The following is a 21,341-nucleotide window of genomic DNA, read 5'->3' as shown; positions in this document are numbered from 1 at the left end:
GCCTTACGCCGCCTCTGGGTATGGCTTCTCCAAAGGCTTTGGGAAGCACACTTTGAGTATCAAAGTGTGCTTCCCAGAAGCCTTTACCTCCGCAAGTGATATAATGAATCTTTTTAAGAAATGTCATGGCATCACTTTACAAAACATTTTTCGGTGCAAATTTTCCACTAGTCATTACCTGCCAAAGTTGCTGAAAACTTTTTTTTGGGGTTCCGTGAAAATTTTTGGTTTTCCAAGGGTCCCTGCATTAATAAATAAATGAACAATTTATATTACAGTCTCAGGCCACAGCCGGCAGCCCACAGGCCTCAACCACACAAGTCAAATGTCAAGACGCGACGTGGAGTCCGTGGACGGCAGGATGAAGGTTTTTGAGTTTTGACCGCTGATCATCTAAGTCAAGTCGCTCGCGAGTCGCGCCTGGCACTTGGCAGTCGCTGGCTACTGCTGACGACAAGTCGTGTGGATAAATCGATTTTTGTTGTTATGTTGGCATTAGATGTTCAACCAATGAAAGCAAACGCAGATTTTTCTTCTTTGTAAAATATGGCCGACATTTTGATAGTGCTGTCATGAAGATTTCCCAGTGACAATTTTTTAACTTTGTAGTTCTTCATGCACGGTTTTAAGTTCCAATAATATTTTAGTTTTTTTAACTCCATAAAAGGTGTGTAGTGTAAGATTATTTTCTTTACAATATGGCAGCTGACCGTGAAATAGCTGCTGAAGACAGCATTAGAGTGGTATGCCGATTTCGGCCACTCAATGACTCCGAAGAAAAGGCTGGTTCTAAATTCATTGTGAAATTTCCTTCAGGCCCGGATGATAATTGTATTTCCATAGGGGTAAGTGTAAATATTTTTTTATTACGAGCACGAGTTTCTGCAATCATCGCCCTAATTTAGATCATGATGACTAATACATTACTGTAGTGGTGTTCACCTGCTACGAAATGGCCTTTCTTTTTTATTCCGCTTGGTTGAATATGCTTACTAACACGATAATCGGAAAAATCTTAACATATTACGGACAGATTGCGAATTTAAGATACTTTGCCGAAAATCAATACAAATATTTTCCTGACCTTGACCTGGCAATTTGGTAATTTTTTTGTTTGGGTAAAACATATTGTCAAGCAAAATATTTACAATAGTAATAAAAAAGCAAAATATTATACATTTTATGTATTATAATAATTTTATTAGCAAATGGAATTTGTTTCCTATAAAGTTCGTACAAAATATATTTTAGAAAAATAATAAAAAAACTTGTTTACATTATTCACATTTTTTTGTTTACTGATGACTTATTGCATGGGAACCATGACTGACCTCTATAATACACTGGATAGGCTAATGCTGTACAAAATGACAGCTATTTTTAGCGATCGCCTGTCCAGTGTATTATAGAGGTCAGTGATGGGAACTGTACATTTTTTCGGGATAAAAAGTATCCTATGTCCCTTCTGGGTACTTAAAGTTTCCCCATGCCAAATTTCAGCAAAATCGGTTCAGCGGTTTAAACGTGAAGAGTTAACAGACAGATACACTTTCGCATTTATAATATTAGTATGGATTTTATGGAGTTTCACATATTGTGAATTACTTTTACTGGAATAGTAATGAATAATTATAATGGAGAATGTTACTAGGTATGCCAAATTGCTTGAAATTTTGTCACAGTAAAGCCTGTATGTATACAAATACACTAGTTTTTGTTGCAGTCAAAAATACCTAGTAGTTTTGATTTTATAGGGATTCAAAGTTTCGAAAAATATCGATTCCCTCTAACAGTCCCGCGACCGCTTGTGACGTCATAGCACAATTCTGCCGCGCGGGCCCCATACAATATATGTGATTTTTTGCTCTATCTCAACAACGGCAACAGGTAGGCACCTGAAATCTTCACCAAGGTGTTAATTATATGTGTACTTTAATAATTAATAATAATATTATAATAAAATAAAAAATTAAGGGGGGCTCCCATACAAAAATCACAATTTCTGGCCTATTTTGCTCTATAAACTATATTCTCTATTTTAGACGTCGTCTATTTTAGACGTGGGAGAGCCATGCTTTGGCACGAATGGACCGGATCGACCGGAGAAATACCACGTTCTCACAGAAAACCGGCGTGAAACAGCGCTTGCGCTGTGTTTCGCCGAGTGAGTGAGTACCGGAGGCCCAATCCCCTACCCTGTTCCCTTCCCTACCCTCCCCTATTCCCTTCCCATCCCATCCTTACCCTCCCCTATTACCCTGTTCCCTCTTAAAAGAGATGCAGGTGCGTTCTGCATCTCTTCTGATGCTGCGAGTGCCCATGGGCGACGGAAGTTGCTTTCCATCAGGTGACCCGTTTGCTCGTTTGCCCCCTTATTTCATAAAAAAATAACGGTATATGTATTCATGAGTGAGTCCGATTAGTAAAAAAATACAAATAAATAATCGGCCAAGTGCGAGTTGGACTGGCACACGAAGAGTTCCATACCGCTACAGTGATTTTTGTATGGGAATTAATACAAAAATTAATTTATCATTTTTCAATCATCATTCATCAACCCTTAAAATTTTATTTTAATATTATTATTAAATATTAAAGAACACATATAATAGTATAATATAGTAGTTATTAAATATTAAAGTACACGTATAATAGTGTAATAATAAGTTTTTAGCTTTTTTTGCTCTAAAACGACAATAGGTAGACACTTGGAATTTTCACCAAGGCCTTAATTATATTATGTGTACTTTAATATTTAATAATAATATTAAAATAAAATAAAAATTTAAGGGGGCCTCCCATGCAAAAATCACTGTGCACAGTGTTTTAGAAATCCCCAAAATCGGACATGACTAAGTTAATGCAATAAGTCGATGGCGTCTTATATTTCAAATGCAAGAGTAGAACTCCTGTGTGCGCATTTTACATCTTTTTTGAGAAAATCAATTTTTAAATTAGTCATTTTTTGACTCCCTGAAAACGAAATTCTTTTATTTAAATTAATTACGAGGGTTTGTAAACTTGCTACCCAGTTGATTAGATTGATCATTAAGAGACACAAATTTTGTACTTTATTTCATTCCTACAATTCAAGTAGTTCCTGAGATTTTAATGTTTTTAAATATTTAGACTTTATTTTTTTTTCTGCTTTCCTATATGATTTCCGCACCTACTGTCAAAACTGAAAAATACTTTGGTATAGTCTTTACACTAAAATATTTTGGTGAAAATTTCAAGTGCCTACCTGTTGCCGTTATTGAGATAGAGCAAAAAATCACGTTTATTGTATGGGGCCCGTGCGGCGGAATTGTGCTATGACGTCACACCGTTACCGGGGCCCGCGTCGTATAGTTACAACTTGTTTTGCTTACAAATCGGAAACTAATTAACGTATCCAAGTAATTCTTTCACTAATATTCTTTATTTTTGACAGAGAATGTGAACTGCTAATAATCAAAATTAGGTAACATTCTCCATTACTATTATCCTTATTGTAATAGTTGTCGAGGATTTTTTAAGTGTGCAAAGGAAAGCAGTTGTAAAAAAAAAATCCCTGTCATAAAGTATCCCCTTTTAATATATAATTTATATTTATTGTTATTTATGTTAACTATAAATAAATAACCTTGTCTTATTATAAAATTATGTGAGTGGGTAGACAAAATTTTCTTAAAAGATTATTTAAATACTTTTGTGAGCTGATGTTGGGACTGGGATGACTATAACTCAGTGTTTTTGGAACGAAGTTCCTTATCGCATGTTGCAAAAGGGGGCTAGATGGAAAAAATCAAGACCCAAAAGTTGGCACAACACTTTTGATAATTTGTATATTGTTTCTTTTAATGATTTTTATATTGTTTATTTTAATGAATTTTGAATTATAAACTTATGAAGCCATAAATTCTACATTTAAGTGTTAAATTTTATTTAAATACATATTTTGTAATTATAATGTGATCTTTAATAAATTTTAACACATATATTTTTTATGTTTACTTAAAATTTTGTTGCCTTTTAGGGCAAAGTATACCTATTTGACAAAGTCTTCAAACCCAATGCGACACAAGAAAAAGTTTATAATGAAGCTGCTAAAAGTATTGTTTCCGATGTGCTGGCCGGGTACAACGGAACCATATTTGCATACGGACAGACAAGCTCTGGAAAAACACATACCATGGAGGGTGTCATAGGTGTGTAAAAATGCCTTTATTTGAAGCTTTATTCCAAAATTATCCTTTTTCTCCACTCATTGTATTTTTGTTTCTTTAGGTGATCCAGGAAAACAGGGTATCATACCACGAATAGTGAACGACATATTTAACCACATCTATGCAATGGAAGAAAATCTTGAGTTCCATATTAAAGTTTCTTATTTTGAAATCTATATGGACAAAATCAGAGATCTCCTAGATGGTGAGCATATTTTTGTTTGCACTGTGTAAGGCTGGTTTTATAGTTAAGCGTTTCGCAGCGCCGTTGGAGCGCGCGCGTTCGAAGCTGTAACAAACGTATGGACGAACGGCGCTGCTCAAGCGCGCGGACTTTAAAACGCAACTACTACCCCCATACATATTCGAACGCGCGCGCTCCGACGGCGCTGCCGAAACGCGTGACTGTAAAACCAGCCTAACACGTTAGTTCATTTTTATTACAGTATAAAAATATATATGAACCTTAACTTTTTAATATTATATAAATTTTTTTTCAGTCTCGAAGGTGAACCTGAGTGTCCATGAGGACAAAAACAGAGTCCCATTTGTAAAAGGTGCTACTGAAAGATTTGTGTCAAGTCCCGAGGAAGTTTTCGAAGTTATTGAAGAGGGAAAATCTAACCGGCATATTGCTGTTACAAGTGTGTATTTGTTTTTAACATTTTTCATGGTCACAAAATATCTAGACATATTTTATTTTGCATAATATAAGTGTAATATGTAAGAAAAAAATTGATTTTCAAACTATGAATAATAAAAACTAAGGAAAAGTAACTCTTTTAAAAAACAAGCTCTACAATACTTGTCAAAAATGTGTACCTAGGTCCTAGGTACACATTTAAATACATTTGCAATATTTAGGTGGCCTTAAGCGGTATTAGGCTGACGTTACTATAGTATGAGAGTAGTAGTATGGGAGTTACGTTTCCTTCGTTTTTATTATTCATAGTTCAATCAAATATTTTCAAGCCTGTACTGTTTTACATTCATTTAAATCTTTTAGCCTTGGACTCATTTTAACATATGTTTTGTTATTCCAGACATGAACGAACACTCTTCTAGATCTCATTCAGTCTTCCTCATAAACGTCAAACAGGAAAACTTGGAAAATCAAAAGAAACTTTCAGGAAAATTATACCTTGTGGATTTGGCTGGTTCTGAAAAGGTTCAAACCTTTTTTTTGTTCTTGTCTAAAATTTGATTTATTAGTCTGTCAAGAAAGTGAATAAATTAAAAAGTGTCAACATCATAGTGTCATCCCTTTCAAATCAATCTACGAAAAAAGGGATGACTATACATAATTCAGTGTTTTGTAACTCACAGCCTTCTACAGTATAATATTTATATTATATTTCTAAATCTCTCTTTCCTTTTAGGTATCAAAAACTGGTGCTGAAGGCACGGTGCTCGATGAAGCTAAGAATATCAATAAGTCCTTATCTGCCTTGGGTAATGTTATCTCGGCTCTAGCAGATGGAAACAAATCCCACATTCCCTACAGAGATTCCAAACTCACCCGTATCCTACAAGAGTCCCTCGGAGGTAACGCTAGGACAACCATCGTGATTTGTTGCTCCCCTGCATCCTTTAACGAAAGCGAAACCAAAAGTACACTCGACTTCGGTAAAAGAGCAAAGACTGTCAAGAATGTTGTATGTGTCAACGAGGAACTCACGGCAGAGGAATGGAAGCGTCGTTACGAAAGGGAAAAAGAGAAGGTGGCTAGGCTGAAAGGAAAGGTAAGAAATACATTAAATTTTCCAGGTTACCTGTGCCTTTAATGAATTTGCATTCCATGATTTTGATAGCAAGTGCCATCTCACTCAAGAATTAATTATGTGAGATATTCACTGTTTTTGACTTCGCAGTTTGAATTTACCGAGTGCATCTTGACTAAATGTTAATGTTGTTAAAATACAGAATTCGGTAACTAAAGTGTGGCTAATTGATTAGGTTGAGAAGTTGGAGGCCGAGATCAGCCGTTGGCGGTCAGGTGAGACCGTGCGTCCGGAGGAACAAGTCAACCTGGTTGAGATTGACGCTGTCACTCCTGTGACGTCATTCATCGAAGACAAACCACCAGCAGCGGTAAGTTCTATTATCTTTGTTTACGTGAAACATAAGACTGGTTCTTTCTTTTATGAGCATCCATGGCCTAATGGGTAGACCGTTGGTTCGCACTCTTAGAGCCCGAACCCGGGTGGAGGCGTGTACATCATCAAGGACATAATGCGGACGCTCGTACAGTGAAGGAAAACATCGTGAGGAAACCCGCACATAATTGGTCCCAGACGTATTGACTAGTTCTCTCCTCTGGACTAGGCCGTCTATGATGCGAGAATGCCGTATGCGCTTGGGCAACCATACGGACATTTAAAAATCTTGTCCCAGGCACTACAGTATTTGAGGAGTGGTGACTTCGCTCTGAAAAATACTGTATAAATCATCTATATCATCAATCATCCAAATACTGGTTATTTTTAGAGATGTTTAAAAAGCAGTTTATTATGTATTAATTTTTTATTTTACATACTATGCATTTATTTTCACATTGTCTGCCCTTGGCAAAATTTGAACTTACAACCTTCAGTATCTAGGCAGTCACCACCTACTCGAATAAGTAAGCTTTATGTTAAATAGCAAACTTTGGATAGTTTTGTAGGCAAGACTATCCAAAGACGTCATGCAAATTATCTTCTTTATCAATGAAAATATCTTCATGTTATTAAGAAACCCTTAGTAAAATAATAATATAGTTTTAATATAAAAAAAAATCATCTCTTTTTTTAATACTAAATACTTTTGACTAAAAAGTTATACCTTAGAACTTCTTTTTGCACACGATGGTTATTATGATAATTATTTAGATTTGATTTTAAAATAATATTTATGTAGGTACTTACTTAAATTATACAGACAATTAAATTAATGACTCATACTCTAAGCGAGAGGTAAATGAAAATTTAACACTTGAAGGTCAATATTTGAGTGAAGTGATTTAATTTGCACTGTGGATAATACAGTGAGCTGGATACACACTACACTAGCCCGGCAGAGCATTAGTCATAATAACTAGGTTAGGTACATTTTCTAGCATGAGAGGTACTTTAGAATTTATGTGCACATTAATATAATTTATGTTAGTTTTACTTAGTTATTGTCTGAATACTTAAAATACGACGTGAAAATATTAAGTTGAGTACCTACCACTAATGACCGTACTAAGAGAAATTTAACAAAATTACTTAACTTTAAAATAGTCAAAAGTTTGACAGAAATTGTATGGAGTTTATGTCATAATCGTCATTAAATTAAAGTTACGTAATTGTTAAATCACTCTGAGTGTGGCCGCAAGTTCGCATTTTGCAACACATACTACAATAAAGTGAAAATAAGACCATAACCTGCGTTCCATTATAGGAATTTAATCGTAGATAAGCTCGGCAATAATAATGGAATTAGAGCGGCTATTTCAGAACGACTCGCGTGTTTTTACTTTCTATTAAATATATCATATTTCGAAATATTAAACGAATATTGTTATATGCATGTTACGTTTTCTGTCTACCTAATCCTTTGAAAAATACAGCCAAGTTTTGTGAAGACTTGTATATCGGAGAAGTTGATTCATAGGCAGACGGGGGACCTACGTAATATGGTTGCGTTATGACCATAAAATTAATATACCTAGCGGAATAGAGCAACAATCTCGAGCTGTCAAACGAAACCGAAATTGGTTTTATCTGTGTGTAAAAATATGTGTATGTATACACTTACACAAGCATGATTGAACATGATTTCTATGAGATTAAATGGTCAACGTGCGGCACGTGCCGACTCGACGTCAAAAAAAGAATGCTGCTGTCATGTATCACACGTCTCTTTTTACCACGCAGTGTTATCTACTGATAGTGACATCTCTCTTGCTCAGGCCTTTGTTTCTCTATTCCGCTAGGTATATTAACTTTATGGTTATGACTAACCCATCCGACAGATCACACCTAACATTGAATTGACATAATCTGACTAAATGACGTAGATCGGTCAATTGCCTGTGAATCAATTTCTTCGATGGTACATTATAATGTGCACCTACTTTACAAATTAATGTGTAACACATTTGTAGCGTTTCGTATCGTATCTAGGTTTCCTAGTCTTGGTCATGATCGCTAGTTTGAGGCAAGGTGACGAGTATCATCATATGATGTCTCGACGAATATCATCAAAATCTGTTTTTTTTTTATCCCAGCCCGTGCCAGTGGCTGTGTCTAGCGTGGTGGAGGATGCTGCCATGCAGGGCAAGCTGGAGGCGCTGTACCAGCAGCTGGACGACAAGGACGAGGAGATCAACCAGCACTCGCAGCTCGTGGAGAAGCTGAAAGAGCAAATGATGGAGCAGGAGGAGCTGATCGCGTGCACGAGGTAATAGAGAGTATACACTATACATGCGTGATGAACAATTAATCCTATTACTTAGCTTGATACCATTCGGTTTATATAACTTTGTTTTGTTTGTTATTGAACTATGTTAGACATAGATATGAATATTATGTTATAGTGGACATGGCATTGGGTTTTAGGACTATTTTGACATTTCAGCGGTAACATTAATTGTACCAGTTTAACCAGTTCACAACAATCCTTAGTGTCTAAACACACTAGGCCGAAGTTACGCGGCGTAAATTCCGCATGATTACGCCCGCAATGTATTTTCAATTACCGATGACACACTATTCCGTCGCGTTCCGTCCGTATTTTGTATGCGTTTGACATTGCGGACGTTATCATGCGGAATTTACGCCGCGAACTTCGGCCTAGTGTGTTTAGACCCAGTTTCATCAAGCAATGTTAAATAAAAAATCAGTTAATGGCCTGTTAGAGCTATCGAGCGTTCCACCATTATTTTCATAGTTGTGAATAATTATTTATTTTCACTTTGCCAAAAATTCAGCCTTCGGATTTTCCTTGACATTGCAAATATACTAACTTGTATCCAAATTACCAAACCGAAATATGTAAATAAAAGTTTGTATTATGATTCATGTTTTCAGCTTTGACAGATAATAATTATTAACCTGGTAAATTAAGAACTATTATAGCGTAACAAATGTTTGCGATCAGTGATATTTTAATTTGGTCGCATTATCTACTATTATACTACTATGGAAGAAAGTGACACATTGCAGCAAACATGTCGTATTAATCTTGTACATTGCAATTTCGTCGCCTTATAACAAGAATGAACGAATTGATAGTTGTTCACTCGTTGTTTACTTAACATTGCATTTACTAATCCGCTGTTAAATTTTTACTGTGGGACATAAGTATTTTAACAGTCTGTTTAATTTTCCAAGGTCCGTTAAGTAATGCCTTGTTAGGATTTAACAAACAGAGGTTGGTGAAATTGGGTCTTAGAGTCTTACTTTAATATTATAAATGTTAAAGCGCGGATGTTTGTTACACTTTCACGCAAAAAGTACTTGACGAATCATCATGAAACTTTGTACACATACTCTTGGAGATATCAGAAGTAACATAGGATATTTTTTTACTTATTTAAAAAAAATACGAAAACAAATGTTGACGAGGACGCGGACGAAGTCGCGGGCAATAGCTAGCTAATAATGATTATTAATTGATGAAGCAGCCCTATATGAATGAAGCTAGAAATATCTAAATATACATCTCAATAAGAAAATGGGCGGTTTTTTACAACCTTTAGCGATTAGTTAGGAAATACAAATAAAACTTGTGAATAAGAACTGTTAAGTATCATAAGATTGTGAAACAGGCCGTAAGATTTGTACGTGACTTTTATTTATTGGCACGACTCTCTGATTGCGTTGCGTCGATACGCATCTACGATCTCTAATTAACGATATTCTTACTATACTCCCCAAACTTATAAAGGTTTTCTGTCCTTATTCTGTCATGTGTCGTTTCCAATATGTAAGACAAAGACGAGTAGATCTTGTGTAGTTATTCGATGTAAGTATAACTATTTTTATTAGCAAGGGGGGAAGGTTTCCTATACGCATATAAATAAAATTCATTTCTCCGTATGCGTAGTTGAAATGACTTCGTGAAATAGATGACTAAAATTAAAATCGCGTCATATTAAGTCATTAAAATGCAATTAGTAGGTTATTGATACGGAAATTAAATGTTAGCTTTGTAAAACGTAACACTAGGCAGTAGGCATGTTACCTAAAAATAAGAACAATCCACTCGAGTTTATTTTTCGTACTGCCAAATTAGAATAATAGATGGTCAATGACCTCTTTGGCGTACGAGTACCTAAATTGCATTGGCCAAGTTTTATCTGGCCAGAGATAAAATGTAATTAATCAAACAATTAATTTCAGGTGTGATTCAAATAATTCATAACATACTAGTTATTTGATAACTGTGTTATGGTCAAGGCTTTTTTTAGAAAATAAACTTGTAAAGTAACAACTGCACTTACAGATACGTTTAGTATTAGTTATGATTACTTATTTAGTTACAAGCGATTCTATAAGTAATCATCATCTTCTGTGTATAGCCGTTTGTTATTTTAGCGCTATGGTCCTATTTTATCAGAGAAGTTGATTTCTAGGCATATGGAGGACCTACGTAATTTGGTCGCGTTACATCAAACCCAGCCGGCAGATCACAATTAATATTGAATAGGCATGATGACTATTTTTTTTTCTTATCGGTAATTGAAAGACACTTAAAAAATAGAAACATCGTTGAAAGAATGACTCTGATAGCTTAAAAATTTATCAAGATATGACAATTCAAATATCTCATAAAAAAGACCTGCCCGAAACGCTCCATGCTACGAAAGTATGACGTCAGTCTTTCGTAGTTTGTACGCATCGGGAGACAACTTTGTTCGACAGGTATATTAAATATGGCGTTTATGAAAGTGGTTTCATAACAAAAGTTGCTTTTAATTGCATAAGTTATCGAATTGTATACAAATATTAAGAAATTTAATTGAAAAAAAAAATCGACTTGAATATCGAACTTTGAAGGCGCATAACAAAAAAATACAAATGCTATCAAGCTGAAATTTTGGGAACACTTATTTTTTACCGTGATTTCTTTATTTTCTTAACAAAATTCGCTAATCTTTGACCTTGTCATCATCCCTATTGACATGATCCAAACCAAAACCAAATGGCATTGGTTAGTGGTCAACTGCCTAGGAATAAATTTCCTTGATGGTACATTTTCTTCACGTTAGCCCATCAACATGATAGACAAATATAGTACGAATGTGTAAACAGCGTATTCGTCTACGATTGCCGATGATCGCTGTCGATTGTGAAAGCGACAGAAAAAGGACATGGGCCAAAAGCCCATAAACGACTCAAACTATTTCAATAAAAAACATATTATAGAATTAGTACCATCGAGGAAATTGATTCATAGGCAGTTCACGGACCTACGTCATTTGTTTGGATTATGTCAACTAAATGTAATTCGTAATCTGGCGACTGTGGTTGACAAAACGCGACCAAAATACGTAGATCCGCCATCTGCGTATGAATCAACTTCTCTGACAGTACAAATAAACAAATGTATGACCTTGTATATAAACCCGCAGACGCGACTACGAAGCTCTGCAGGGCGACATGAACCGCATCCAGCAGGAGAACGAGGCGGCCAAGGAGGAGGTGAAGGAAGTGCTGCAGGCGCTCGAGGAGCTCGCTGTCAACTACGACCAGAAGTCCCAGGAGGTCGACAGCAAGAGCCGCGAGTGCGACCAAATGGCTGAGGACCTGCAGGCCAAGCAGGTGAGTTTAGAACACCTTTTTTTATACCCAAGTAATTTGATTCCTAGGCAGTTGACAGACCTACGTCGTTTGGTTGGCTTATGTTGATTCAATGTTAGCTGTGATCGGTCTGATGAGTTTCACTTAACGCGACCAAATTACTTAGGTCCACCATCTGCCTAGGAATCAACTTCTCTGATAGTACATAGGGAAATGCTTTGCGCTTCTCCAGCGGTTTGGGGATATTAACCAGAGTATGTGGTACTCCCCGTATGATCTACCCACTAAAACCCCATGGTGCTCCACTCCCCACTAAGGCATAGTTCCGGGCACGATCAATATGGCATATTAAATAAGGACTATTTTTGTTCTATGATCGATGTTTTTGTCTATGATAATGATCGCACGGCAAAGTTTTCGAATCCGAGTCGTATACTGAATCGCCCTACCGATCTCAGTTATTTATAGGTACTCGAATTAAAATTTTACACAGAGTGCTCTGGCGACTGCGACGGCCGAGTTGCAACAGCTGCGTGACATGTCGGCGCACCAGCGCAAGCGCATCGCCGAGCTGCTGACCAACCTGCTGCGCGACCTGGCGGAGATCGGCGCGGCCGTAGGCGGCTCCGAGTTGGACTTCAAGCTGAACGTGGACACCGTGGGCAAGCTGGAGGAGGAATTCACCGTGGCCCGCCTCCACATCAGCAAGATGAAGAGCGAGGTCAAGAACATCGTGCAGCGCTGCCATTCGCTCGAGTCCGCCAATATTGACGCTAATCAGAAGGTTAGTACTAACTTAATAAGGTTAAGGGTAAGGTTAGTAGTAAGTTAACAATAAGTTGAGCTGGAATTAATTAAGTCCTGTCCTGTCTTCACAGAAATTATATTCACAGATGTCTCTTAAGATAAACATACATAGATATATTATTATAAGATGCCTTAAACTAATGTAGGTAGGAAAGTTGATAAGATGTTTTGATTGATTGTGATCTTGATAGATGAATAAAAATGAAATATAAAAAGACGAACATAGAAGTTCCAGAAGTCGGTTATTAAAAAATCAATATGTTCTATCTTATAGATCGAGGAGTACGAGCGGTCGCTGGGAGAGTGCCGGCTTCTGATCTCGCAGCACGAGGCGCGGTGCGCGTCCCTCGCCGAGTCCATGCGCGAGGCCGAGAACAAGAAACGACAGCTGGAGGAAGCTGCTGATGCGCTGAGAGAGGAGTGTGCTCGTCTACAGGTAAGTTGGCGAAGATGGAGTGTTAAAGCGACAATTTTTTTTGTAAATCACCCTTAAAATCCTTTCTTATCAAATTTACCTTGTGTAAAATTGTTGTAACTTACTTTTCGGACTGAAATAATAACTAAAATCCGCAAAGTGCAGCTGAAAAAGTTAGGTCATGTAGCAATCATAACTTTTTCTGTTTAATTTATCATAAATATTATGTTTTAAATTTTCTTAGCCACATCGGTTTATATAGCAGTTTTAATTGGCTGACATCGAAACTAACCCACCAACAATGTTGTGAAACTGTTCGAAAGTCTGCTTAGAAATGTTATAGCAACACCACTTACGCAACAATAAACCATAACTATATTGTGTATGGTGTAGGCGGCGGAGCGCGTGCAGCAGGCGGCGGCGGAGCAGCGCGCGGACACGCAGGTGCGAGCGGCGCTCGAGGCCCAGCTGGAGCAGCTGCGCGCCTCGCACGCCACGCAGCTGGCCGCCCTGCGCGACGAGCTGGCCGCGCTGCAGAGACAGCACCAGGACCTCAAGGAGTTAGTATATGTCACTGTTACATATATATATAAGTCCTGACAGTGTTTGTGTGTCAATAACAACTGGATTTATATTGGCAATTATTATTCAATATATGTATTCCAAGAAAAATTGTTGCGACTTTAGATATTTTTCGATACATATGGGTTGTAATGAATGTACCGTTTGTTACAGCACGTACCAGGAACTGACGCTGGCGCGCCAGCAGCTGCAGGACGACTACGACAAACTGAAGCGCGAGGAGGCGGACAAGTCGGCGAAACTCAAGGAGCTAATGTTAGTAAAGTCGCCGCGCAGAAACCTAGACAAGGCCGAAAAAGAGATGGCCAATCAGAGGATGTTGAAGGAGGACGAGTATAACGACTACATTATCTCGCCCAAAGAGAAATACGCGGGCCTCGAAATAGAGAAGGCTTCGGTCGCGGAGGAGAAGTCGCTCTCGGCAATCCCCAAGCCCCCTCCCCGCCACTCCTGCAACATCCACCCCCTCCAACTGCATCTGCTCATATCCGTCACCATGATCCTGCTCACCCATCGCTACCCACAGATTGTTGTTTTGGTTTGAGCTTGCCGCCTTCACTGTGATACCGTCATGGGTCTCCGCGCCGCCGATTTATCGTTTCGTGCCTTTATATTACAATAATTGATTTGACGTGACGAGATCCATGAATTAGATGATTCGCTTCTCTATCACCGCAACTGCCTTATATAAGCACGAGTGGCAATAAATTATTATAGGTTTAATGAGATTATATAAGGCAGCTGTGCCCGATACGTAGACTTCTTGATTTAGGGTTGATTTTCAGTCGTTTCGATGCTTCGCTTCCAAATTATTATGTTACCTATTTTTTTTATATTAGGCAATTTATACTAGGAGTAAAAGTATATTTTAATTATTTTACTAATTGGTAACTATTTTTAACGTCGAGCATGTTCGTTGTGGTTGTTTCATGTGTATTTAATAGCATGATTATTGGAACTTAATACCGATTATGTGTAGCGGTCCTCTAATAATGTTTCTTCTCGACTCTTAACACTAGTTGAGTAGTTCACTGTTGATTGTTACTCTTGTTAGATAAATCTACTAGATACTTTATACTGTAACTAGTCAATAAATATAGTGATAATTTGTACAACGGTAGGGGAACGCGATTAACAACTTAACATTCACTGCCTCGCTAGTCGTGTTTTGTGATAAAACTTCGGTTCGTGCTAATTTTTAGTTAAAACCAGTATTATTTGGCACAATTTAGTTTTACAGAGGAGCATTTACGAGTGAGATTAACGCGTTCAAAACATTGTAAATAGTCGTGTACATAGAGTTGTAAAGAGAGTTTACGAGTGACATATTTTTCTTAAATATTTTTGTATAACACTTGTCGACCATATCTACTACCGATGGCCTTTCGTTCGGAGACGAGGTTCATTGCATTTAAAGAGATTCGAAGACTCGACGACGCCATTCCATTTTGCATTTCGTCCCCCGTGGACATCATGTAGCGCATGCACCCACATTCCTTCTGCATTTGTTGTTCCTTCCCACGTTCACTCCCTAGTGTGCACTCTTATATGCCGACGAGTGATTATCGCCTCACCTCCGGGCCGAGAACTTGTGCAAGTCTTAATCATTCACGTTCAGTCCAAATTCAGTATTGCACCAAGTTCCCGCCGGGCCGGGGCAGGTCACGCCCGCGATTTAATCTAGACGGGCTCCGCTGATCGGCGGCAATTTTAGTATTCTAGATTAAATGGCTCGATACTAGGTAACTTTATAGCGATGAGTTGTATATCGAGTGAGTACGTATGTAGTGCAAGGTCTTGTGACGCCTCGCTTTTTATTTTTGATTTGTCATTTTATTCCGCACGTATCCCATTCATATTCATTCTGCCGGGAGTCGGCACATTCGAAAGCACGGCCTAGTCACCGCGCGGCGTAATATGGATGGGTGCGTGCTGTAGCTCGATCACGTTTCAGGTAATATGGCTTCATAAAATTATATTAACACACATAATAATCCTCATAAATTCATAAATTTCTTCTGATCGGTGTGCGGATCCCTTATAAAAGTATCACGTACGTTACGACGTATATGTAAAAAGTCGCACACAATCTTTGCTTGCTGCGAGTGTCAGATTGAAACTAACCAATCACGAGTGAGCTCGCATAGCTTGTTTTTATATCAGCTTATCGCGTGTGTGTTTGTAGCCAAAGTGTGGAGCGCCGCGAGCAAGCCCGCGCCGACCTCAAGGGGCTGGAGGACACCGTGGCTAAGGAGCTGCAGACTTTGCACAACCTGCGGAAACTGTTCGTCCAGGACCTACAGGTATGTTAAAGGAATTTTCAAACTATGAAATTGATAGTAACTAGTAAGTTAATAATATACTTTTTAATCATAACGGAAGTCTCTTCAAATATCTTCGACAAATCGCGTTTGATGAAATGATGTGTCCGAAAATGGCTGCCCTTTAAGACATTACACTGTCGCAGTCCAAATTTATGTCTCTTATTTTTTGTCTATTGTTTTCGTCTGAAATGTTAGAAGATTCTCTTAATAAATAATTAAGATTCTATGAAATCTGTAGACAAAGTGTAAATTATTAAACTCGTATAACGTCCTTGCGCCTGCCAAATCCTCTTGTTTTTTAGTAAAATTTTCAGTTGTAAACAATAAACTATTTTATTTTATTATGGTTGGACTTATCAATAAATAAAAAATGCATATGGTGGCAAACCTTATTAAGTATGAACTAAGACATTTAATTTATTGATAAATTCATCAATCATCCAATAAAATAGTTTATTGTCTACCCCTGAAAATTTTAATAAATAAAAACACAAGGATTTGGCAGGCGCAACGACGATAAGACTAGTAATATCAAACTTTTCTCTGCTCAGGCGCGCATCAAGAAGTCGACGAACTCGGAGGAGGGCGCGGAGGAGGAGGGCGGCTCGCTCGCCCAGAAGCAGAAGATCTCGTTCCTGGAGAACAACCTGGAGCAGCTGACGAAGGTGCACAAGCAGCTGGTGCGCGACAACGCCGACCTGCGCTGCGAGCTGCCCAAGCTGGAGAAGCGGCTGCGCGCCACCATGGAGCGAGTCAAGGCGCTCGAGACCGCGCTCAAGGTGAGACTTCTCAAACCACGCAATACGAATAAACGAGATAATTATATTTGTAAATTACACAAAGAAATATTTAAACAGTGTCTAGCTGTAATGTTTTGTCCTTTTATTAGATTGTTGTAGGAGGCGCTTCATATAACAGAAGAAAACATTGTGTTGAATGTTGGGGATAAGAAAATATTATCAGAAACTTTATTATAAGATGCCGTCAAAACTCTAGTCATTTCAATAACAAATATACTTAAGTTAGTAAAAAGGAATATACCCAGTTAATTTTTTTGTGTCAGTGAAATAAACATTTTATTAACAAGTGCGTATCTAAATAGAATATTTTTGTTGTTATCACAGGAAGCTAAGGAGGGTGCTATGCGCGACCGCAAGCGGTACCAGTTCGAGGTGGACAGGATCAAGGAGGCGGTGCGCGCCAAGAACCTCGCGCGCAGGGGCGTGCAGGCACAAATCGGTAAATAAAGTCACTAAAAGCTGGTTTCGAAACTTTTTTGAAGTTTTGCATTGTTGATTGGTTAACGTTTTGACATTAACCAATCAAAATGGCTGAAATAAATAGAAAAACTCTTGTCAAATGCTACTACTACCAATTGAAAATCAATATATATTTCGTAAAATGTATTTTTTTCATTAACAATGTATAAGTAGAACAACTTCCTAAGGCGATGTTACAGAATACAGACTAGTAAACCTAAGTAAGTAATCTAATGTAATATTGTGTATTACAGCGAAGCCGATCCGCGCGGGCGGCGGGCACCTGGCGGGCGCGGCGGGCGTGGTGCGGCCGGCGCCGGCGCACGACATCAAACGTAAATCCATTGTTGTTGGCGCGCGCGGTACGTACACGCACACGTTGTAACGCTCGAGTCTGTTAGACGCACTACAGTATGGCTCATATCGAGTAATGACTAATGAGTGACCTAGTTAATGATTTTTTTATTCTTTTATTCTTCAGTGTCTAATTAAATGATAAAATTCAAAATATGCTGGGCTTGATTAAACAGTAAATTAGTTCACCATTTAAGGCTAGATAAATCAAGCACGACCTTCGATCACTAATATACATATAAAATATATAGTATTATATATAGTGATCGAAGACCACGACGGCTGTATTATATAACTTCAGTCTCTAATAGGGGGGAAAGTTATCAATTCAAAATATTATACTTATTAGTTTTGCTTGACTCTAGTTAGTTTTTTTTTTTGTGTTGTTTTCTTTGTTGTGTTTTTATCTGTTTTATATGTTTGGCTTGGTGCTATTAAAAGTTGGAGAACAAAGTCCTAAGCTATACAAAAATTGCTACCTTAGCTGACATTTGGTCCCAAAACCAAAAAATTGTGTGTAGTTTTGAGTGTTGCAACAGACACAAAATCCGTTTTTTTTTGGGTGATGGGTGTGTATAATTCATCTAGTTTAGTAATAATAATAAAATGTTTTATTCAAACATAAATACAATGCACTGCACACACTAAGCAAAAAAAAACAAACAATAAACGAAAAAAGTTTACTGTACAAATATTAAATATGTGTACAATTTAAAATATTATATAATTCAGCTGTTATTTTACTATGTATAATATTTTGTATTTTGAGTTAAAATTATATAGTTTTACTTCAATTATAAAAATAAGGAATCTTGTCGTAACGGAGAGTTCAAGTCTTATTACAGGACTAAAGGCTCGAGAGAGTTACAACACTGCCTGTACGTACGTACGCGGTTACACACACATACACTCACACAAACACTTAATTATAATTTATAAGTAATTGCATGTAATTATAACTAAACACGCTTAGCGTATTTAATTTAAACTTTACACACTTCAAGATAATATTATATTTATAGAAAACCTAGTGTTATTAATTTGTGACATTTATTTTAACGTGTGTTTTGTTTACTTTACAGAGGAAAGTTGAAGAGACAGCCGTTACGTCATAGAGAATCTTACTGAAACTTTATAGATGTACTCTAGCATAAGGCGGCAAAATCATTCTTGAAAAAATATACCCATATAATAATTCTAATAATGTTTACGAAAGCCTAATGTAAGCTGCAACAAAAATATCGTAGAAACCTTTTAGGCTTAACGTTTCGAGCTATCTAATCTTTAAGATCACTAAGTGCACATGTATTTTAGTAAAGATTACAGCTTCCGCCATTCGTGTCTGTATCGGCGCCGCGCGCCGGTGCGGCGCGTGTTTCAGTTCACATAATATTTATTAGAAGGTATTCCTTTACATATAAAAATATTGTTTTTTTTTTATATAATCAGATGTTATATTTTTATGGAATGATAGAGCGGAAAGTATTAAGTTTCATTCTGATGTGCTTTATATAAATTTGTGCTAAATCATCGTATTAGTTGTAATGGGAAGAAATGGTACGCCTACGAAACTGTGAGTACAAAACACCGAGCCAGTTACCAGAGCGGAGAGTGTTGGGTCGCTGCCGTTTCTTCCCCGTCGGAGGCGAAACGTTCGCTAGCTGCGATGACTGTATGTTTAGAATGTCGTGAGTTACTTGCATACTTGCATATGCTGCCGCACAAATAAAAAAATTAAAAAAATACAAAAAGATCACCAATATTAATCTCGTGGTTGTAGCGTTGCAAGTGTGGTGGCAGATGCAGACCAGAGTATATCTTCAATGTGTAGTTCTAGTGTAAGCTTCTTTTAATATATATTTTTATATTGTGATAAGCGTTGTTATGCCGACATGCGAGCATTTAATAAGTTAACGAAGGACGACCTCGTACGGAGGTGTATCGGGCGACGGAATTTAAAACCAACTTTCAACTAAACAATCGCGATACGATCCGCTCGTGCGAAATGGATTGGATGGTATCGATTTTCTGTATACTATTATTTGTTACATTATACGGTTAAATTAATAAAATCTTTAAGGTTCGTCATGATAATGAAATTATTAAGAGATTCATATTAGTATCAAAGATTAGGCATAATAATAATGAAAGTTACGAATAATATTATACAAATGAACTCTAATTGTCACATGCTGTGAAAATTGATATCATCTTTGATTATTCACCGGGCGGTGCGCGACTGGCCGGCGCGTGCGAGCGCTACCTAGGCGACTTGCTGCACCAGCAAGTTCTCAGCCGTTAGGTAACGACAGCGCCAGATAAATTCCCGACATTTTAGTGGGCGATTTTTATATTCGGACGCGGAATATGAAAATCTCTTTCGACTAAACGCAATACGTTCTGGTTACGACTCGTCGCGGCGTTCGTTCGAACCAAACCGCAAACGCTCAGCTGAATAAGTTGATAGTGCATGACAATAAAGTGACGTCATTCCCCGGCTCAGCCCGCCGTCTACCGGCTCGAGCGAGCGCCGCGCGCGTCGGCAGCTCCCCCGTCCTTATCTACCGCGCGCCGGCCCGCCGCGCAGCGTCGCGACTGTCCGATCGGCGAAGGTTTCCCTCGGTCCGTTGATTTACTTTTTTTATTGTTCTGACAGATCCCAATGCTTTTTGAATTCCTTTCGCGGCTATTCGTATCGTCGTACGTCCGCTTTCGATTCGGTTGAAGTTCTCTATTTGCTTTTAGTACGCATCAGCTTCTCGGTAGATCTGTAACTCTGTAAGTACTTATGAGATATCGTTAGATGTTAGCGCGTACGCACCTCACGCTGCGTCGGGAGGGGTCCTGGAACGGACGCGCCCCAGAAAGCCAAAGATAAATCACAACCACTAGATTTATTGATCGAGATTATATTAGATCGCCAGCTGAAATTATCGTCGGTCCGATCCGAAGCGCGTTCCACGGCTCCTCGATCGTGTTGCAATACATTATATCATTTAGGTGTAAAGTTATAGTAAATTATTTCATACTTAAGTTAGATATTTGAGTTTATTATTTTTATTTATTGTAAAGCAAAAAAAAAACTAAATTATCATGTTTGTTTTCACTTTTGAAGTGTTGTACGCTTTTTATATACCTCTTTTTTACAAAGTAGAATCATGATCAAATGCATACTATGTACTATTCAAAATTGGGAGATGCCTACGAATGCATTCCACGAGGAAGGCAGTATTTTGTTGAGTCATAAGTAACTTCTTTTGTTGGATGTGTATGAGAGGCTAATATCGGTTTCCCGAACCGACAGGCTTGCCTTTGCACCAAGTGATTTAGTTTGTATTGACATCTTTTGTATGATGTATTTAATATATGGAAAATTCTCCAAACGAGTGTTTTCTTGATTTTTTTATTTATTTTAAAATAAAACTATGAATTTAATTTGCTACTGAGATTTTTATTTATACTGACCCCACTAGACTCAACAAACACCTAAACAGAATGGGTATTTGTAGCATAACGACTTGCAGATTCTGTGAGGAGGAGGATGAAACACCTATAATTCACCTTCTCCTCGACTGCCCTGCTCTACTACAGAGCAGGAACAGGCACCTTGGTCGCCACGAATA

The 21,341-nt window shown here is 37.8% G+C and overlaps 1 protein-coding gene across 2 annotated transcripts; it reads left to right on the top strand.

Moving 5' to 3' along the window:
• Positions 1–529: 529 nt before the first annotated feature.
• On the top strand, positions 530–21,160 carry LOC121732143 (kinesin heavy chain). Of its 2 annotated transcripts, none has more exons than XM_042121964.1 (18): positions 530–845; positions 4,019–4,190; positions 4,270–4,413; positions 4,709–4,852; positions 5,252–5,376; positions 5,588–5,950; positions 6,165–6,299; positions 8,461–8,633; positions 11,809–11,998; positions 12,471–12,761; positions 13,059–13,220; positions 13,593–13,759; positions 13,935–14,036; positions 15,967–16,084; positions 16,657–16,884; positions 17,230–17,344; positions 17,619–17,699; positions 18,801–21,160. In XM_042121964.1, exons 1-18 carry the CDS (start codon positions 699–701, stop codon positions 18,809–18,811), a joined length of 2,868 nt encoding a protein of 955 aa, XP_041977898.1. In that variant the 5' UTR covers positions 530–698; the 3' UTR covers positions 18,812–21,160. The 2 variants fall into 2 exon arrangements, with proteins under 2 accessions (XP_041977898.1, XP_041977897.1); XM_042121963.1 differs by having other exon boundaries at positions 17,619–17,726.
• The last annotated feature ends 181 nt before the right edge of the window (positions 21,161–21,341 follow it).

This window comes from Aricia agestis, chromosome 11 (assembly GCF_905147365.1).
Source record: "Aricia agestis chromosome 11, ilAriAges1.1, whole genome shotgun sequence".
In the NCBI taxonomy this organism is placed as follows: Eukaryota; Metazoa; Arthropoda; class Insecta; order Lepidoptera; family Lycaenidae; genus Aricia; species Aricia agestis.
This window is presented reverse-complemented; position numbering and strand designations above follow the sequence as displayed.

Bases quoted from the DNA above. Each gene is read 5' to 3' on its own strand.
- LOC121732143 (XM_042121963.1), top strand. From the start codon at position 699: ATGGCAGCTGACCGTGAAATAGCTGCTGAAGACAGCATTAGAGTGGTA. The intron at 846-4,018 runs GTAAGTGTAAAT...GTTGCCTTTTAG, and splicing joins ATAATTGTATTTCCATAGGG to GGCAAAGTATACCTATTTGA. The intron at 4,853-5,251 runs GTGTGTATTTGT...TTGTTATTCCAG, and splicing joins CCGGCATATTGCTGTTACAA to ACATGAACGAACACTCTTCT.